Source organism: Tenrec ecaudatus, chromosome 14, assembly GCF_050624435.1.
Source record: "Tenrec ecaudatus isolate mTenEca1 chromosome 14, mTenEca1.hap1, whole genome shotgun sequence".
Classification (NCBI taxonomy): domain Eukaryota; kingdom Metazoa; phylum Chordata; class Mammalia; order Afrosoricida; family Tenrecidae; genus Tenrec; species Tenrec ecaudatus.
The window spans coordinates 34,152,904-34,172,254 of record NC_134543.1 but is presented as its reverse complement, the minus strand read 5'-3'; the positions used below and the strand labels follow the sequence as shown (position 1 = coordinate 34,172,254).

The 19,351-nt window shown below is 40.3% G+C and overlaps 1 protein-coding gene across 1 annotated transcript in view; it reads right to left on the bottom strand.

Annotated features, from left to right (window-relative positions):
* Window positions 1–2,116: 2,116 nt before the first annotated feature.
* LOC142425344 (cytochrome c oxidase assembly protein COX16 homolog, mitochondrial-like) overlaps window positions 2,117–19,351 on the bottom strand; it is an 88,671-nt gene continuing 71,436 nt past the window's right edge. The window contains exon 6 of the mRNA XM_075530517.1: window positions 2,117–2,501. Coding sequence (XP_075386632.1) covers window positions 2,385–2,501 — 117 coding nt within the window. The 3' untranslated portion in view covers window positions 2,117–2,384. The remainder of the gene's footprint in view (window positions 2,502–19,351) is intronic.

The window sequence follows — 19,351 nt, the reverse complement described above, 5'->3', positions numbered from 1 at the left end:
GTTATGAGGGTCGTTATAGGTCGGAGCTAACAACAACAACCCTTCCCTGGAAAATTCTGCATTTTCCTTTCTTTCTTATAGTATCTTTATTATTTTAACTCCATCTCTATAAAGTCCTCTCTTAGAATTCCATTAAATGGATCGTTCCTTCCTTGGATAATGATCTTCCATGTCCATTTTTAATCCTATCTTTCCGTTATTGTTAACAATTCATTTCCTCCTTCAGTGCTTCTGCTGCATCTCCTCATAATTGTCCTCTGAGTTCTGGGATAATTTATCAAGCTACTCTCCCAATTAATCAGGTTGGATCTATCGAGTACCCATGCTAAGTACGGTTGCTATGGAGGTGCGTTTAATTTAGAAACTGTGCCTTTCCTTTATAAGAATTTCCTATTAAACAAGTAGCCATCTAGCTCAGAAGCAACAAAGCCCACATGGAAGAAGCCCACCAGCCTGTGCGGTCGCGAGGCATCAAAGAGATCAGGTATCAGGCATCATCAGAACAAACAAAATATTGTGAATGAGGTGGGGAGTACGGAGTGGAGACCCAAAGCCCATTTGTAGGCCACTGGACATCCCCTTACCGAAGGGTCTCAGGGAGGAGACGAGCCAGTCAGGGTGCAATTTAGCAATGATGAAACATACAACTTTCCTCTAGTTTCTAAATGCTTTCCACTCCCACTATCATGATCCCAATTCTACCTTACAAATCTGGCTAGACCAGAGGATGTACACAGTACAAATAGGAACTGGAAACACAGGGAATCTAGGACAGATGATCCCTTCAGGATCAGTGCTGAGAGTGGTGATACTGGGAGGGTAGAGAGGGGTGGAAAGGGGGAACCAATTACAAGGATCTACATATAACATCCTCTCTGGTAGATGGGACAACAGAAAAGTGGGTGAAGGGAGATGCCGGGCAGTGCAAGATATGACCAAATAATAATTTATAAGTTATCAAGGGTTCATGAGAGAGGGAGAGTGAGGAGGGAGGGGAAAAATGAGGAGCAGATGCCAGAGGCTTAAGTAGAGAGCAAATGCTTTGAGAATGATGAGGGCAATGAATGTACAAATGTGCTTTACACAATTGATGTTATGTATGGATTGTGATAAAGAGTTGTCTGAGCTCCTAATAAAATGATTTTTTAAAAGGAAATAAAACTATAAAATATGTGATAATTGAAATGAAAAGTAATATTTAAAAAACTTCCTATTATTTTCTTACGGATTTTTTTCTTTTTAATGCAGGATTTTTGAGTTTTATTTATTTTCAGTTCAGGCATCATTCCTTATAGTTCTTTGAGTGTGGAGAGGAAAAAGAAGTCTGAAAGGGCAAGATGGGGCTATAGGGCTTCCCAATGAAATTATCCCTTGGGAGTCGGCACATTGCGATGCGAGAAAATTCCTGGGGACAACTCTCCTGGCCTTTCTCTCGCCAACGCAATTGTTCGTTTTCTTTAAATCTTTTCATAGCAAGTCTCCACGATTGTCTGTAATTGTACAAGATTACCCTTGGGGATCTAAAAAAGCAGTTGCCGTAACCTTCTGAGAAAACACTATTTTTGTTGGACTTTTTTTTTTTTAAGAGACTTGTATGTGACAACAGGGGTCCCTGGTGGAGTAGTGATAATGCACGAGGCGGCTAACTGAAAAGTCAGCAGTTCAAAGCTACCTGTCGCTCAGAGAGAGTGACAGTCTCAGAAGCCCACAGGGGTAGTTCTACGTGTCCTTGAGGGTCCCTATCAACGAGAACCAACTCAATGACAGTGCAGAGCCGAATGCAACGACAACAAGTGAACTCTGCAGAAAACTTGTGTGTAGCCATCCATCGATTGAAGAGACACGCTTAAATAATTTTTTGTCTGGAATAAACCCATGTATATAAGACCTGGAACCCTAATAGTAATACTTTTTTACTTCCTCATGTAAAAATAAACCGAAATTCTCAGATTGTGGTCATTTTTTTTTCCTTTATAGATTTGGCATAAAACCACTGCTTGGCTGAGAGTTTAGATTCAGATGCACTTATTTTCATTAGGAATCGGAATGAAATATTCAAGAAACCCTAGGGACTGGTAAATAAGGAATGTGGGTCGGTAGTAGGGAGTAGAATAAAGGACACTCTTTAGTAGACTTATTTACATTTTTATTGAAAGGTCCAAAATACATGTGGTCAATAGGGCTACTTTCATTTGCAAATGAAATATTGAGAAACATAAAGAGATCCACTTTTCAATCACGACTGTCTGTTAATTATTGCTATTCCGAGTTCTGCAGTTCTGAATTTTCCTCCCGTTATGTAGGAACATATTGTAGGAAGCTTGCTTGAAAACATTTTAAAATTAAAACAAAAGTAGCAACACAAAAACCTAGAATCAACATAATCAGGTTGTCTTTGACTTAAGGGCTTCTAAATTCCGTCCTTGGAGGAGGTTGGGATCTTCCCAAGGCCTGGGTCCTCGAACATTCGTCCAGTCACCAAAAGTTGAGTCCTTTATTTTCTAGAAAACCACAAAAATTACTCATATTAGTGGAAGAACGCTGTGGCTTTGATCCAAATATCACTGAGTAAATGAATAAATAAGTGAATGGAAAGGCTCCAGTGAGCTCTCAGATTATAATTTAGTAAATAAATTAGCTATAGAATAAACATAGGCATAAAGATAGCATACTGCTTCGGATATGAAACTTTTGGGGCTTGCTATTGATAATGCGTGTCATTTACCATCGATATCTAAGCATAAAACTACAAAAACAGGAGAAGTATATTTTCTTCTTGAGAACCCAACTAAAGAAGCTTGGAAAACAAACACCTAAATTTGACAGCTGATTCCAGCACCCTGACAATGGGCCAGCACAGGTGGGGGTGTCAACGAGAGGAGCAGGTGGGGGCCCTGACGTTTGTGACGAGGCAGACATGACGATGACCTGGGCTGGCACTAAGAAATGTGTTGGGGCTACAGGAAAGAAGGAGCAAACCCCCCAAAATGACATTTCCCACGGGTGCAATGAGCAGCAAACCTATGTTCTGCTACACTTTGATCCCCTATGGACGGCGCTCATGTGTCTCTCCAGCACAGGTGTGGACAGAAGGTGACAGGAGTGAAGGGAAGGACATGACTGTTTCTCCACCCTGGTCCTCTGGGCCACCACTGTGGAAATTCATTTTATAGAGGCTGTGTTTCGATTACGATGGAATAACTCAATACATAGGATAGCAAAGAGGTCAAGAGCACACACAATAGCTTATATCCATTCAGAGAGAAAAAATGGTATCCATTTACGATACAACCTTCGAATATTACACACTTCTTTTTTACTAACTGGTAAGTAATTTATCTAGAATCTTTCATTTATCTGGCCTGTAATTTCCATGTAAGTAATAATGAAAACTCAGACCAAATTTCCTACAAGCCTTCTTCAGTTTTCAGATTCGATGGTTTTTAAAAGAACTCAAAGCCCTTCACAGTATTACAACAGCATAGTGCTCATGTGAGGGGGCTTCAAAACGTTTACAGAAAAAAATTCATTAACTTTTGTTTTCAAATAGTTTTATTGGCATATATTTCACATTTCATACAATTTAATCGTTCAAACATATTAAGATTTGTGCAATCATCACCACAATAAATTTCAGAACGTTCTCTTCTCATACTCGTTTTAGCTCCTGATTTCCCTCCTTCCATGGCCCTAATCAATGATCAATTCAGTTAATGTCTCTATGGATTTATCTATCCTAGATTTTATATCTGGAAAACCACACAAACCTAAACTAGAATCAAGCAAACAAACAAGGACAAGACAAAATATTTTTTAAAAACTCAATCAAAAAGAAAGCTGAAAATATTAAAAACTGAAATTTTAAAATGGGTCAAAGGTGATTTCCCTCTAGCAATAATTGAGGTGTGGGAATAAGCCAGTTACCAAACAGAGGGTATTGGGGTGAAGACTCCAGGAGATCCAAAGCATAACCTAACTTGCATGTTAAACCCTCCTGATTTTATCCCTCTCTGACACTTGCTGGCCTGATCTGGTTTTCAACATTCTCTGTTTAGCTTTATTTCCTTTTTCCTATTACGGTTTATCTCTGATGTTGTTTGTCATTGTGGGTAGCCCTCTTGAATTTTTGTTATCTGTTTTTCAGTCAATGAAACTCGGGATAGATGAACCTTTAGGGACAAGTAGAATAAGGGTTCCTTGGGGGATACAGAGCGAGAGGGAGAGGGTAAAGGGAACTGATATCAAGGAGTTAAAGAAGAGAATGCTTTGAAACTGATGGTGGTAGCAATTGTACACTACTGTTTGATGGGATTGAACTATGGAATGATATATTTGTAACAGCGCCCAATAAAATAGCTTTGAAACGTATAAAAACATTAGGAAAAATAAAGATAAAGTATTACATTGTAACCACACTGCATCAGCCATAACCAACTGTACAATGTCCTCTGTCTGATGATAGGGCGATTGAGATCCCTGAACAGTGGTCAGAGATGAGGTTTTCAGTGTCATCCACAGCCTTCTGCAAATCTGGTGTTCACAATTTAAGCTCTGATATCAATACCTCCTTTGAATTTGGATTTTACTATTTACCATCCTTGGATCACACATGCTGGTGTGTTTCTTTTCCATGTGGACTGTTACTGCCTCACTCAAATGGCTGCTTGTTTCTAAACACACTGTGAAGGCCCCAGACACTATTCTTTTTTTTCACACTTTCAAAACTTTATTTATATAAAAATCCATTTGTTTTTAAAAGCCTTAACAAGAGAGAGAAAAAGAAAAAAATATGGAGCAGAAGATATGCTCCTTAGTAGTGTTCGGTGGGAAGGTGGGATTTTTGGTTCTCTGGAATTGAATGTTTAGTGTTTCTATAAACAACAAAAAGGGGGTGGGGGTTAAAAGTCCCCCAAAGCCCATGTCTGTTCTATTGCCCACGCCCCCACCGAGAAAAAGAGCACCAGGGAGAAGAGGACCCAGACACTATTCTTTTGATATCCAAGCACCATCACCATATTTGGCTATAGCAACCTACCTTCAGTGGTCTCTTTGACAGTAAGCAGTGAGCAGGGCCATGTCATAAGAAATCATTGTTTAGACTTGGGCTACAATTAAGTGCAAGCCCCAAATCCATTCATATACCAATGGTGTATATATATCTATGATTCACATTAGAGAAACCATTATCATTTTATAATTGAGAACTGTATCAATCATCCCCCTGGGGCATGTTATTAATACTGTCATTAATTTAGCCAATGGTATAGAATTTAAGACACTTTGAGAAAAGGAAATTATATAAGTATAGGCCATCTACAGACCGAAATACATGATTTCTTGACAGGTGCAGACTTAACTCTTAGTGACTAGATACTCTACACAAACAATAGGGGTTGTGATAGAGCAAAATGTTCAATAACACTCATTCAAAAAGGAAGAATCATGTCTACCAGATTAATACATGTCATATGAGAGTAAGGAGGGCATTAAGATATTAAATAAATGATAGTCCGGGGCCACCTTTCCTTGGGCAGCCTCAATGCAAGAGATTTGCTCCAAAGTCCAATGGAGATAGTGTCCCAATAGCCTAAACCACACAGTCTGGGTGTGACACCAGAGGCTGACAGAAACTGCATCAAAAGTGTTCAATAAAGAAGAAAGCACCAGGCATATTCTGCCCTTGGGTTCTATAGAAGTATTGTTAAACATTTTCCCCCCTCTGGGAAGTTGCTCCTCCGGGTTTACTCACCCCCAGTAATGTAATCACCTTCTCAAGACACACAGCCCTCTCCCCTATCTTGGCTTGAATTTCCAGGGAGGTTTGCTTATCACTCTTGTAGGAGGATCGGTTGATTTGGGGGTGACCATAGAACAATGTTGTATGACGGCAACTGAATGGATCTGTCTCTACCCCAACTTGAGAAATCGACCCTAGCTGAGTAAGGTGTCCTCTGCCGAAGTGGTTTTTAAGACATATGTCTCAAGGGGGTGATCTATGGTCCAGGGGCCTAGGCAGGCACTTTGTTTCATTGCTTAGGAGAGCAGATTAGAAGACTGTCTGAACTGAGAGCAGAAGTCGGCTTTCATCTTGGTGCTTAACCCTCTAGTAGTAAGCTCATTCAGCATTTGTCCTTTTGTGATTGACTAACTTCACTCGGCAGAATGGCTTCTAGGTCCGTCCATGCCATGAGTTGTTCCGCGGTTTTATTGCTGTTTTGTTTTGTGTGTGTATGTACCAGTTTATTTATTCTTTATCTGTTCTACTGATGGGCTATTGGGCTGTTTCCAGCTTTTTGCTATTGGGAACTGTGCAGCAATTGAACAGAGGAGAGTATACATTGATCCTGTCCTGTTTCTTGTTTCTTTGGGGTATATGTCTATCAAAGGAATTGCTGGGCCATATGTTTGAGTTGGTGCCATATCACTTTCCACAATGGCTGTAAGCACACCAGCAGTGTAGAATTCCAATCTCTCTGCACTCTCTCCAGCACTTGGTGTTCTGTTTTTTTTAAATTGGGCTATTGTTGTAAGTTTAAGAGAATATCTCATCCTTTTCATTTGTATCTCCCAGAAGGCTAATCTTGTGTGTTTGTTAGTCATTCAAGTGTCTTCCTTTTGAATGGTCTATTCATGTCCTTTATCCATCTTTTGTTTTTTTCTTATTGAGGTGCAACAGAATTTTATAGATTTTAATAATTAGCTCCTTGACTATTGTCATTGCTAAAGATATTTCCCAATTAACGGGATCTTATTTTACTTGTTTAATGACGTCTTTTGATGTGTACGTGTTATTTTTAATAGGTCTCCCAGTCACCTATTTTGTCTTCCAATGTGTGTGCTTCCTTCCTTGTCTTTGGTAGTTTGTGTATGCTCTGCAATAGGACCCTTAAGTTTGTCCTAATTTTCTCATCGATGATCCTTATAGCGTTAGTTTTTAAATCCTTCTTGACATTTTTGTGCCTGGGGTGTAGAATGAGTTTCATTATTCTGCAGATAGGGAGCTAATTTTTCCAGCACTACTTGCTGAAAAAGGTAACCCTTTCTCATTTAATGTTTTTTGGTTCTGTGTTGAAAATCAGTTGTTTGAAGCTGGATGCTTTTATTTCTGGTTTTTTTGTCCTGTCTATTGGTCTATGCATCTGTCATTGTACCAGTACCAGGCTGGATTGGCTACTGGGTCTGTACAGTAGATTTACAGGTCAGATAGTGCAAGGTTTCCAACTTCTTTTTTTTTTGGTGAGGTTCTTTACTTGTCTTGGGCCTCTTCCCCCTCCATATAAAGTTAATAATTAGTTTTTCTACTTCTTTGAAGAATGAAGTTGGGATTTGGATCAGAATCCTGTTATATTTGGTAGCTTGCCTTAGGTAAGGATCCCTGGTGGGGTAGAAGTTTCACATCAGACTGCTAACTGCAAGACCAGCAGTTCAAAATTACCAGCTGATCAGTGGGAGAAAGATGAGGCTTTCTATTCCCAGAAAGAGTTACAAGTGCAATTCTACCTTTTTCTGATGCTGGGAAAATTGAACTCAACTTCACGGCAGTGAGTTAGGTAGTGTTGACATTTTCATAACATTGTCTTCCTACCCATGAATCCGATAAGAGTCTTTTGCATAGGTTTCTTTTGGTTTGTTGTAATAAAGTCTGTAGTTTTCTTTGTACAGGTCTTAACGTTGGCTCAGTATACTCCCAGGTATTTCACCTCTTATATAGCTACTGTAAGTAATATTGTTTTCTTGATGTCTTTTTTGGAGCTCTCTTCTATAGTATAAAGGAATCTGACTTGATTTGTTGGCAAATCTTATATCCTGCTACTTTATCAAGCCTCAACTGTTTCCAGAAGTCTTTATGTGTAGCCCTTGGGAGTTCTCTCTCCATAAAATACCTGAAAGCAGCCAGAGATTCACTTCTTCATTGGCCAATTATATTCCCTTCAATTCCTTTTGTTTAATTATTCTGGCTAACACTTCAAACATAATGTTGAATATGGGTGGTGATGTGTTACCCTTGTCTGGTTCCCAATTTTAGGGGAAATGTTTTCGGCTTTCCCCCACTGAGTCTGATATTGGTCATTGGATTTATGTATATGGTCCTTAATAGGATGCAGAATGTACCTTCTCTACCTATTTAATGCAGTGTTTGTATTAGAAATGGGTGTTGGACATTGCCAAAGGCTTATTCTGCATCTATTGATATGATCATTTGGTTCTTATTCTTTGTCTTGTTTATAAGGTGGATTACATGGATTGTTTTTTGATCGTTGAACCATCCTTGCACCCCAGGTATGAACCACACTTGGCAATTTTTATTTTTTTTGTACATGTTGTTGGGTTCTATAGGTCAGGATTCTGTTGAAGAATTTCCCACCTGTGTTCATGAAGGATATTGGTCTGTAGTTCTGTGTCTAGGCGGCCTTCTCTGGTTTGGGTTTTAAGGGTATGCTCACTTCAGAGGAGTCTAAGAGTTTGCGGTCCCTTTCTGTGTCCGGGAAGAGTCAGGAATAACTGGTGCCAACTCTTCTCTGAACACTTGAGAGAATTTCCCTCAGAAGCCATCTGGCGCTGGGTTTGTCTTGGTTGGAAGTTTCTTGATGACCTTTTCTATTTCTTCGTTTGTTATGGTTCTGTTCCAGTTTTATAAATCCATCTGAATAAATTTAGGATGTTTTGTTGTTATGTGGCATAGAGTTGATTCCAACCCATCGTGATCCAATGCACAATAGATCTGATACACTGCATGGATTTGTACCATCTTAAAAATTGCTCTTATAACTGAGCCTATTGTTGCAGCCACAGTGTTAATCCATCAACTTACAGGCCATCCTTATCAAACAAAATGTCCTTCTCCAGGGAATTGTTTCTCCTGCCATGTCCAGAGGATGCATGGCAAAGTTCAGCACTTTGCCTCTAAGGTACACTCTGGCCATACTTCTCCCAAGATAGACCAGTCTGTCCTTTTAGCATTCCACGATACTTTCAATGTTCTTCTTCAGCACCACAATTCCGGTGCATCAATTCCTCAATCTTCCTTTTTTAATGTCCAACTTTCACATTCACGAGGCAATGGAAAATACGCTGGCTGGGATTAGGCACACCTTACTCCTCAACGTGACATTTTTGCTTTTCACAACTCTTTAAGGAGGTCTTGTAAAGCAGATTACCAAATACTATGGTAAAGCCTTTGGATCTCTTGACTGCTGCTTCTTTGAGCATTCACTGTGGATCCCAGCAAGGCAAAATCTTGGACAATTTCAACCTTTTCTCCAGTTACTATGTTATCAATCGGTCCAATTATGACGACTTTGTTCTTCTCTACATTAACTCTTGATCAGTACTAAAGACTGCAGTCCCTGATCTTCATCAGCAAATACTTCACGTCCTCCTCATTTCCAACACACAAGGTCGCGCCACTTACATATTTAAGGTTGTTAATAATCCTTCCTCCAATCCTGATGCCACATTCTTTAAGTAAACCAGGTTGTCCTATTTTTTGTTCAGCATACAGATTGAACATGTGTGGTGAGAGGATACAACCCTGATGTACACTTTTCCCGATTTTAATCCCTGCAGTATTTCCTTGTTTTGTGTGCACATCTTCTCTTGGTCCATGTACAGGCCCCCCATTTGCACAATGAAGTGTTCTGGAATTCCTGTATTTCCCAAGGTTAGTCATAGTTTTTTATGATCCACAAGGTCGAATTCATTTGCATAATCAAGAAAGCATATTTCTGGTACTGTCTGTGAGCCAAGAAACGCCTGACATGAGAAATGATTATCCTGTGTTCCACAGCCTCTTCTGAATCTGTCTAAAACCTCTGGCAGCTCTTTGTTGATATACTGCTGTAACCATCGTTGGATTATCAACCATCGTGGGATTATCCTCAGCAAAATTTTACTGGCATGTGATATCAATGACATTGTTCTACAGTTTGACTACTCTGTTAGGTCATCTTTCTTCGGAATGGGTACAAATATGGATCAATTCCAGTTAAATAGCCAAGTAGCACTGCTCCAAATTTCCTGGCATAGATGAAAAATGCTTCTAGTGGTGCATCAACTTATTGAAATATTGCCATTGATATTCCACCAATTCCTGGAACCCTGTTTTTGGCTGATGCTTTTAGTGTGATTTGTGTGAACTTCTTCCATCGGCACCATTGGTTCTTTTTTTTTTTTTTAACATCATTTTATTGGGGGCTCGTACAATTCTTATCGCAATCCAAACATACAACAATTGTGTCAAGCACATTTGTACATTTGTTGCCATCATCATGCTCAAAACATTTGCTTTCTACTTAAGCCCTTGATATCAGCTCCTCATTTTCCCCCTTCCTCCCTGGGCCCCCCTCCCTCATGAACCCTTCATAATTCAAAAAAATTATTATTATTTTGTCATATCTTACACGGTTCAATGTCTCCCTTCACCTACTTTTCTGTTGTCCATCCCCCAGGGAAGAGGTTATACGTAGATCCTTGTAATCGAGTCCCCCTTTCTACCCCACCTTCCCTCCATCCTCCAGGCATAGCCACTCTCACCACTGGTTCTGAAGAGGTCATCTGTCCTGGATTCCCTGTGTTTTCAGTTTCTGTCTGTACCAATGTACATTTTCTGGTCTAGCCAGATTTGTAAAGTACAATTGGGATCATGATAGTGGGGTGGGGGGAGGAAGCATTTAAGAACTAGAGAAAAGTTGTATGTTTCATCATTGCTACCCTGCACCCTGACTGGCTCATTTCCTCCCTGCAACCCTTCGGTAAGGCGGTGTCCAGTTGCCTACAGATGGGCTTTGGGTCCCCACTCTGCACTCACCCTCATTTACAATGGTATAACTTTTTGTTCTTTGATGCCTGATCCCTTCGACACCTCGTGGTCACATAGGCTGGTGTTCTTCTTCCATGTGGGCCTTGTTGCTTCTGAGCTAGATGGCTACTTGTTTATCTTCAAGCCTTTAAGACCCCAGATGCTGTATCTTTTTTTAGCCAGGCGCCATCAGCTTTCTTCACCCCATTTGCTTATGCACAAATTTGTCTTCAGCGATCATGTCGGGAAGGTGTGCATCATGGAATGCCAATTTAATAGAACAAAGTGTTCTTGCATTGAGGAAGTACTTGAGTGGAGGTTCCAATGTCCTTCTGCTGCCTTAATACTAAACCTATAAATATATGCACGTAGATCTATTTCTCCATCATCCTATATAAATATATTTACATATATACATGCCTGTTTTAGACCTCTATAAATGCCCTTTGCCTCCTAGTTCTTTCCTCTGTTTCCTTCTATTTTCCTCTTGTCCCACTATCAAGCTCAGCCTTCATTTGGGTTTCAGTAATTTCTCTGTTACCTTGTCCTTGCTGAATCCCTACCAGGCCTCTCACACCCTCCTTGCCACTAATTTTGGATCACTTGTTGCTCCCCTGTCCCTGGGTGGGTCAACTTCACTGCCTTACCCACCCCCCTCACCCTCTCCCATGTCCTCCCAGAACCATCAGTCTTGTTGTTTTCTTCTCCAGACTGTGCATCCAACCTATCTTATCTAGATAATTCTGCAGAGATAATAATATGCACCGAAAAACAAGGGATAACAAGACAAAGCGACAAAAGAGAACAAAACAATGATAAAAAAGAAAGCCAATGACCCATAAAAGAATAAACTAATTAATTTTAGAAAACATTTTTTTAAAATTTTAAAAGAAAGATAAACCTTTAAGTAGATCAAGGTCTGATTTTTTACCTCTAGGCATGTCTTCCAGTCAAGTCTGATGGGGTGCCACACTCTAGCCCCAAAGTCTATCCTTTGCACTCTTTCGGGAACTCCCTGCTCTGCACCCCCCCCCCCCCAGTTGCTATGACACATGCCTTTATAGTGTTTTGCCTCGGTGTGGTGCGGTCAGACGGGCGGGGCTAGTCCTGACACTGAGTTGCAGTTTTGTCCCCCATAGGGCCCTGGGCCAGCAAGGGACGGCGTGTCTCATATGGTCCACACTGTGCACTGGCTGTTCAGAGTGAGGATATCGTCCTCCAGGCTTGGTGGGCCAGGATGTGCTCCACTCTCTCTTCCTCCCCATTCCTTTGCTCCCATGTGCTCTAATCAGACATGTCCCTCTCCTAGTTGCCTCTTCAGTGCTGTCCTCCAAAGTAAATTCTTCTGGAGGGAGGGGCAGTTGTCCATGTAGCTGGTATGGGGGCCGAGCCCTCAGGCCCCTCCACTGGCTCCCCTCTCCATGCTGGCACGCTGCATTAGCACCATTGGTTCTTGCTTGTATTCTACCTCCTGAAATGGTGGGTTGTTGACTAGTTCTTTTTGGTACAGAAACACTGTATTCTTTCGATCTTCTTTTGATGTTTTTGTCACCATTCAATATTTGTCCACATAATCTTTCAGGCTTGAACTTCATCCATGAGTTCTTTCAGTAAGATATGCTGAGTGTGTTTTTTCCTTTTTGTTATCTAATTATAAGTCTTTGCATTTTACTATATTTCTTTGTCTTATGAAGCTTCCCATTCAGCTCTTTGACTTCATCATTTCTTCCATTTGCTTTGGCTCCTCTATGAAAAAACGCCAGTTTCAGGGTCACTTCTGACATCCACTTTGAACTTTTACTGATGTCTTATTAATGATGACCCCCGCCCCCAGCTCATCAGGCCTTCTGGCATTAGAATTCAATGTGTCAAATCTGTTCTTGAGATGTTCTCGAAATTCACAGCATATATCCTCAAAATCTAATTTTGACTCCAGTGGACTTGTGTTTGTTCAGCTTTATCCTGAATTTACATATGAACAATTGATGGTCTGTTCCACAGTCAGCCCCGGGACTGGTTTTAGCTGCTGCTATCAAGCTTCTCCAACATGTCTTCCCGCAGATGTAGTAAATTTGATTTCTGTGTAGTCTATCTAGAGAAGTTCATCAAGCGATCTCCAGCTTTGTTTCTATCAAGTCCTTATTTTCCAACTACTGTCCCTTCTTCTGTTTCCAATGTTTGCATTCCCATTGCCCATAATTATCAGTGCATCTCAATTGCATGTTTGATCAATTTCTGGCTGAAGTTGATAGCATTCAATGTCTTCACTAACATTTATAGTTGGTGCATAAATTTGATTATAGTTGTACTGATTGGATTTCCTTGAGGCAGATAATTATAATCCTATCATGGACAGCATTGTGCTTCATAATTGATTCTGTAATGTCCTTACTGACTGTGAATACTGAGCCATTTCTCTTGATTGTGTTATTCCTAGCCTACTAAATCACATAATTTTCTTATTCAAAATGGCTATTATCAGTCCATTTCACTATCTAATGCCCAGGATCTTTATGCTTTGCTATTTCATTTTTGACCACTTCCAGTTTTCCTAAATTCATCCTTCGCACAATCCAAATTCTGATCATTTGCAAATTTTTGCAGCTATTTTTCTCTAGCTTGAATCCTACCCCATCAGCAAATGAAGATCCTGCAGGCTCTACTTCCACAGACTTTGCCCAACTCTAGTCATCCTGGTCAACCCCACTCAGAGAAAGAAGCTCCTCCTCGGTCACATTTCTAGTGCCCTCCTAGTCAAGGGGCCCATATGTAGTAGGGTTGTAGGTTTCTGATGTATTGGTTCCTTAAACATTCTGTAGCGCCTGTTCTGGTCTCTCATTACGTTATTCACCTTGAATTTTATTTTATTAGGGCTTAATATTGCCATGATTGCCTTCTTATGGTTGCCATAGGCTTGGTAAAATTGTCACCATCCTTTGATTTTTAGTCTACTTTTGTCTGTGAGTTTCAGACCTCTCTTACAGGCAGCGTACATCTGGATTTTGTTTTCTAATTCAGTCTGCTACCCTCGTTTCTTTATTGGCGTATTAAATTCACTGACATTCAGTGGCATTATTGACGTATGTAAATATCCCCCCCCCCACTTTCCTTTCTTCTTTTAGTGTTCTTGTCCCCATCTATTTCTTTGTTGTATTCAGCGCTACTTTCATAGTATTGGTCGGGGTAGTTTTGTGATGCTCTGAGGTTTGTCGCTGCTATGATTCTCTGTCCACAGGGACCAGGTTAGGGTGGGGTTTTTTTTGTAATGCTGCCCTTGTTTTTATGAATTCTTTTACTTTTTCCTTCTTTGAAAATATCTTTACTTTTCCTTTGTATTTGAAGGATAACTTTGTTGCATATAAAATTTTTGGTTGGTAGTGTTATTTCTTTCAGCATTTTATATATGTCACTCCACTGTCTTTCCTGTTTAGTTTCTACTGAGAAGTCCGAGCTTAAACTTACTGGTTTTCCTTTGTGTGTGACTGTTTTTAATCTCTGGCTGACCTCAGGATTCTCTCCTTTTCTTTGAATTGGCATTGACTACAATGTGGTTGGGATGCTTTTCTTTTGGGATCTAGTACATTTGGGTTTTCTCTCAGCTTCTTGAATAGTTATTTCTCCACCTTTGGAATGTTCAGGAAAGTTCTTCCATGATTTCTCATAGTATCTTCTCTATAGATATTTTTGTTTGATTCTTCTTGTTCTGGGATTGCAGTGATGAGATGTAGGTTGTTTCCCTTGATAGGGTATGTATTAGTCCAATTTGACTAAAGAAACAAATTCATAAACACTCATGTGTATAAGAAAGAGCTTTATACAGTAATAGGGCAGGAGGAAAGTCAAGGGAGATGGAATAAAGAGCTAGGAGGCAAAGGGCATTTATAGAGGTCTAGACAAAGACATGTACATATGCAAATATATATATATATGATGGGGAAATAGATCTATGTGTCTATATTTATAGGTTTAGTATTAAGGTGGCAGAAGGACCTTGGGCCTCTACTCAAGCACTCCCTCAGTGCATGAATACTTTCTTTTATTAAATTGGCACTCTACGATGCTCACCCTCCCGACACAATTGCTGAAGCCAAAGCAGGTGAACAAGTAAATGTGGTGAAGAAAGCTGATGGTGCCCGGCTATCCAAAGAGATAGTGTCTGGGGTCTTAAAGGCTTGAAGATAAACAAGCGGCCATCTAGCTCAGAAACAACAAAGCCCACATGGAAGAACACACCAGCCTGTGTGATCACGTGGTCCCGAAGGGATCAGTTATCAGGCATCAAAGAATAAAAAAATCATATCATTGGCTGTACACCTCCATGATACGATCGCTGAAGACAAACGGGTGCATAAGCAAATGTGGCGAAGAAAGCTGATAGTGCCCAGCTATCAAAAGAGATAGTGTCTGGGGTCTTAAAGATTTGAAGGTGAACAAGCGGCCATCTAGCTCAGAAGCAATAAAGTCCACATGGAAGAAGCACACCAGCCTGTGCGATCACGAGTAGCAAAGGGACCAGGTATAAGGCATCATGCATGTATATATATATATATATATATATATATATATCATAGTGAATGAAGGGGGAAGTGTAGAGTGGAGACCCAAAGCCCATTTGTCGGCCACTGGAGATCCCCTCATAGAGGGGTTTAGGAGAGGAGATGGGTCAGTCAGGGTGAGATGTAGTACCGATGAAGAACACAGCTTTCCCCCAGATCCTGGATGCTTCCTCCCCTCAACTACCATGATCCGAATTCTACCTTGCAGGACTGGATGGGGCAGAGGTTGTGCTCTGGTGCATGTGGGGGCTGGAGGCACGGGGAGTCCGGGGTAGATGATGCCTTCAGGACCAAGGATGTGAGTGGCGATACTGGGAGAGTAGAGGGTGAGTGGGTTGGAAAGGGGGAACTGATTACAAGGATCCACATGTGACCTCCTCCCTGGGAGACAGACGGCAGAGAAGGCGGGGAAGGGAGACTCCGGATAGGGCAAGATATGACAAAATAACAATCTATAAATTATAAAGGGCTCATGAGGGAGGGGAAGCGGGGAGGGAGGGGGGGAAAAAAAGGAGGACCTGATGCAAAGGGCTTTAAGTGGAGAGCAAATGCTTTGCAAATGATTAGGGCAAGGAATGTACAGATGTGATTTATACAATTGATGTATGTACATGTATGGATTGTGATAAGAGTTGTATGAGCCCCTAATAAAATGTAAATTTTAAAAAGAGCTTTATAAACAAGAACAATTGTATATTGAGAAAATATCCCAGCCCAGTCCAGATCAAGTCTTTAAGTCCAATATTAGCCCTTATGTCCAATACCAATCTCTAAATTTCTCCTCAGCTCATGAAAACACATGCAATGATGCTGACTGCAGGAAGATCATAGGCCAGTGGGTGGAAGGTCTTGTGGATCCAGTGGTGGTGTAAGCATCTCAGCACTGGCAGGGGTCTGTGGCTCCTCCAACTCCAGGACACTAGCATAGATCCATGTGTCAGCATGGAATGTCTCCCAGGGAGTGTGTGTGTCCCACTTCCAGCGAGCGATTTATCTCCTGAGTGGCCCCAAATGAGGTCATCAAGCTGTGACCTGATTGACAGGCTAAACTCCACCCCTTCACTCTTAAGTCTCAAGTTGACCACAGATTATGTAAGTACCACAGGGCATTTCTCTTGATAGTATCCCACATTAGTCTCAGGTTTTCTGATTCCTTCACTTTTGGGAGGACAGTGCTTTTCTCATAGATGTCAAGAGTGACTGTCTTCAAGCTCACAGAGTTGATCTTCCTCTTCCTCCATTCTATCCCTCGGGTCTTTTACTATGCACCTAATTCTATTACTGCATTGTTTATCTTCTGGGATCCCTTTTGGTTTAAAGATTTCAGTTTTTCAATTTCTTCTATTGTTTTCATGAGTGTCCCTCTGATCTCTTGCACAGATCTAAACATCATTCTTCTGGATTCTGTTTCTGTTAGTTCTAGGGACTTCTCTTCAGAGTCCCTGGGTGATTTTTGGTTGCTTGTGTTTGTTTTTCTTGATTTTATAGGTTTCCTGATGTTTCCTCAGCATTGCGGTACTGCTATTAGCAGTGCGTGTGCTGCTGGATTGTGTAGAGGTAGGTAGCTCTGTTTAGTAATGTAGGCGAGGTCTAATATGAACTGGAAACCATATGGTGGTGAAATGCAGGAAAGGGGAGAGATGGATAAGGAAGAAAGTTGGGGGAAGAAAATAGAAAATAAAAGCCATGATAGTAATAATACGTGGCTGTCTGGATAGGCCAACAGATTTGTTAAAATAATGATACAATATATTTTAAGAGGGGTAATCAGAATAAGTTTAATAGAAATATATTTCACAAGGAAAAAGAGCAGAAAGATAACGGGGACAGGGAAAAGGAGGTACAAAAGAGACCAAAAAGCTCATGTGTGTCTTGGGTGTGGGTATGAAGTTTTATTACTATGACAGTGTGAATGTGGTTGCGTCTGTGTACTGGCACCTGGGGGTGGGAGGAAGCCCTTGTTTTGTTGGGTGTGCCAAAATCTACAAGCCTGCCTATTTTTGCCGGGGGGAGTGTGTGTTCTCAGGAGAGTGGTATTTCAAAGGGATAGGGCACTGGAACAGAAAGTGGGATCGAGGGGAAAATAGAGTATTATAACTGAACAAAGGTACAAAAAACAACGAAAAGAAAAGAAAGTAAGAAATAGAGCCACCTCGTGGGTACGTGTGCCCCTTTGGTAGTGCCACTGGATGCGCACATGGACTGGAGAGGGAGGGCAATGGTGGGCACAGAGAACAAAGCAGCAAAGGAGGGAGGAAAAAAACTGGCAAAAAGTAAAACTTGTGTATTGATTAATCTATACCAAACTACCCACATAACCTGCTATCTACCTGAGCCCCCAAAAGTCAGCGGAGTAAGAAGTTTGGCTAGCTAGATTGCCTCCGAGGCCAGGAAAAATTGGCTGTGCCAGAGAGAAGCAGGACAGGTAAGGGGCGCCTGTCAGCACTCCTGCTGCTCTCCCACTTTAATAGTGTGGGTCTACTTAGTTTTTTTTTTTTTTTACATTAAATTGCTTTATTTAAAATAGTTATAATAAAAACCAATAGACACTTATATCTATTTCACTTTAAAATAGTTTTTTAAGAGTGAAAAATAAACTTTCCAACTCACTGATTTGATATTGTTTCATTTAAAATTGTTATAATAAAAAAGAAAATAGACATATATAAAATATTCATTTCACTTTGGAAATACAGGTTTACAAGGATTAAAAATAAACTTCAAAACTCATTGCCAAAACCAATATTTCACAACACAGACATGCTTAATAGCAAATAATTAGCAAATTACAAGTTGTCCAAAAAATTAATAGCTTTCTACTTTTTCTTTCTGACAAAAGACAAGGCAAATATGAAAATTAATCATAGAAACTTACCAATAAATTCAGGGGGGGGGGAGGCAAAATAACCAAGGCGAATTGTCAAATGCTATGTTCCATTTCTACTCTGCATAAATGATTAATGCCACATAAATCACTGTGGAAAATTCTAGAATATTATAAAATATATATTTGTAAAACCTAGGGAAATATGAAGACATCAATCCTTCACTCTGTAGTTGTGCGGTGTTTGCTGTCACATTGGCGCCGACTCATAGCCACCTGTCACGCACGATCCTCACAGGTGTTCTACAGTTTGAGCACCTTGTTGCAGTCGCCGGGTCCAATCATCTGAGAGAGGGCCTTCCTCTCTTTTGTTGCTCCTACATCTTACCAAGCCTGATATATTCTCCAGGGACTGGTCTCTCTTGAAAACATGTCCAAAGTACATGAGACAAAGTCTCACCATACCACAACTTGTTTAGTCTTTAGTCACTAATGACACCAAATCTGTTCTAGATATGGTCTCTAAATTCAGGTAAAATATATATACTCAAGGTAGTCCTTTTATTCTGATGGGCTTGTTTTACTCTTCTTCTGCTTCAGTTTGAATTTGCATAGGGACAATCTGTTTCACCGCCCGCCCCTGGCCTTGTTTTGACGGATTATTTTGATCTTCTCTATTGTCTATTACTGTAACTATCTAAGCTGATGCCTGCTGGTAAGGCCCATGTGTTTGGTTGTTGCTTATGTTCTTGAAAAGGTTTGTAATAAAGAAGTTGTTGCTCTTATAAAAGCATGTCATGTGACCCCCAGTTTAATCTCTATCACCAAGTCTGTATTTTCCAACTACTGACACTTCTTCCTTTCCAATGTTGGCATTCCAATCAGCAATAATTATCAATTCATCTTTATTGCATGTTTCATTGATTTCAGACTGAAGACACTTATAGAATTTTACAATTTCTTTGTCACTGGTTCTAGTGGCTGGTGCATAAATTTGAATAATAATTGCATTAACTAGTGTTTCTTTAGGATGTATGTATATGTATACACACATATATATTTTTCTACTACACAGCAAAATACTTGAATTCTGGAAATTATCTTTTTAGAGGCTGAATGTAATGCAATTATTCTTGAATTTTTCATTCCTTACATAATAAAACATATTATTGT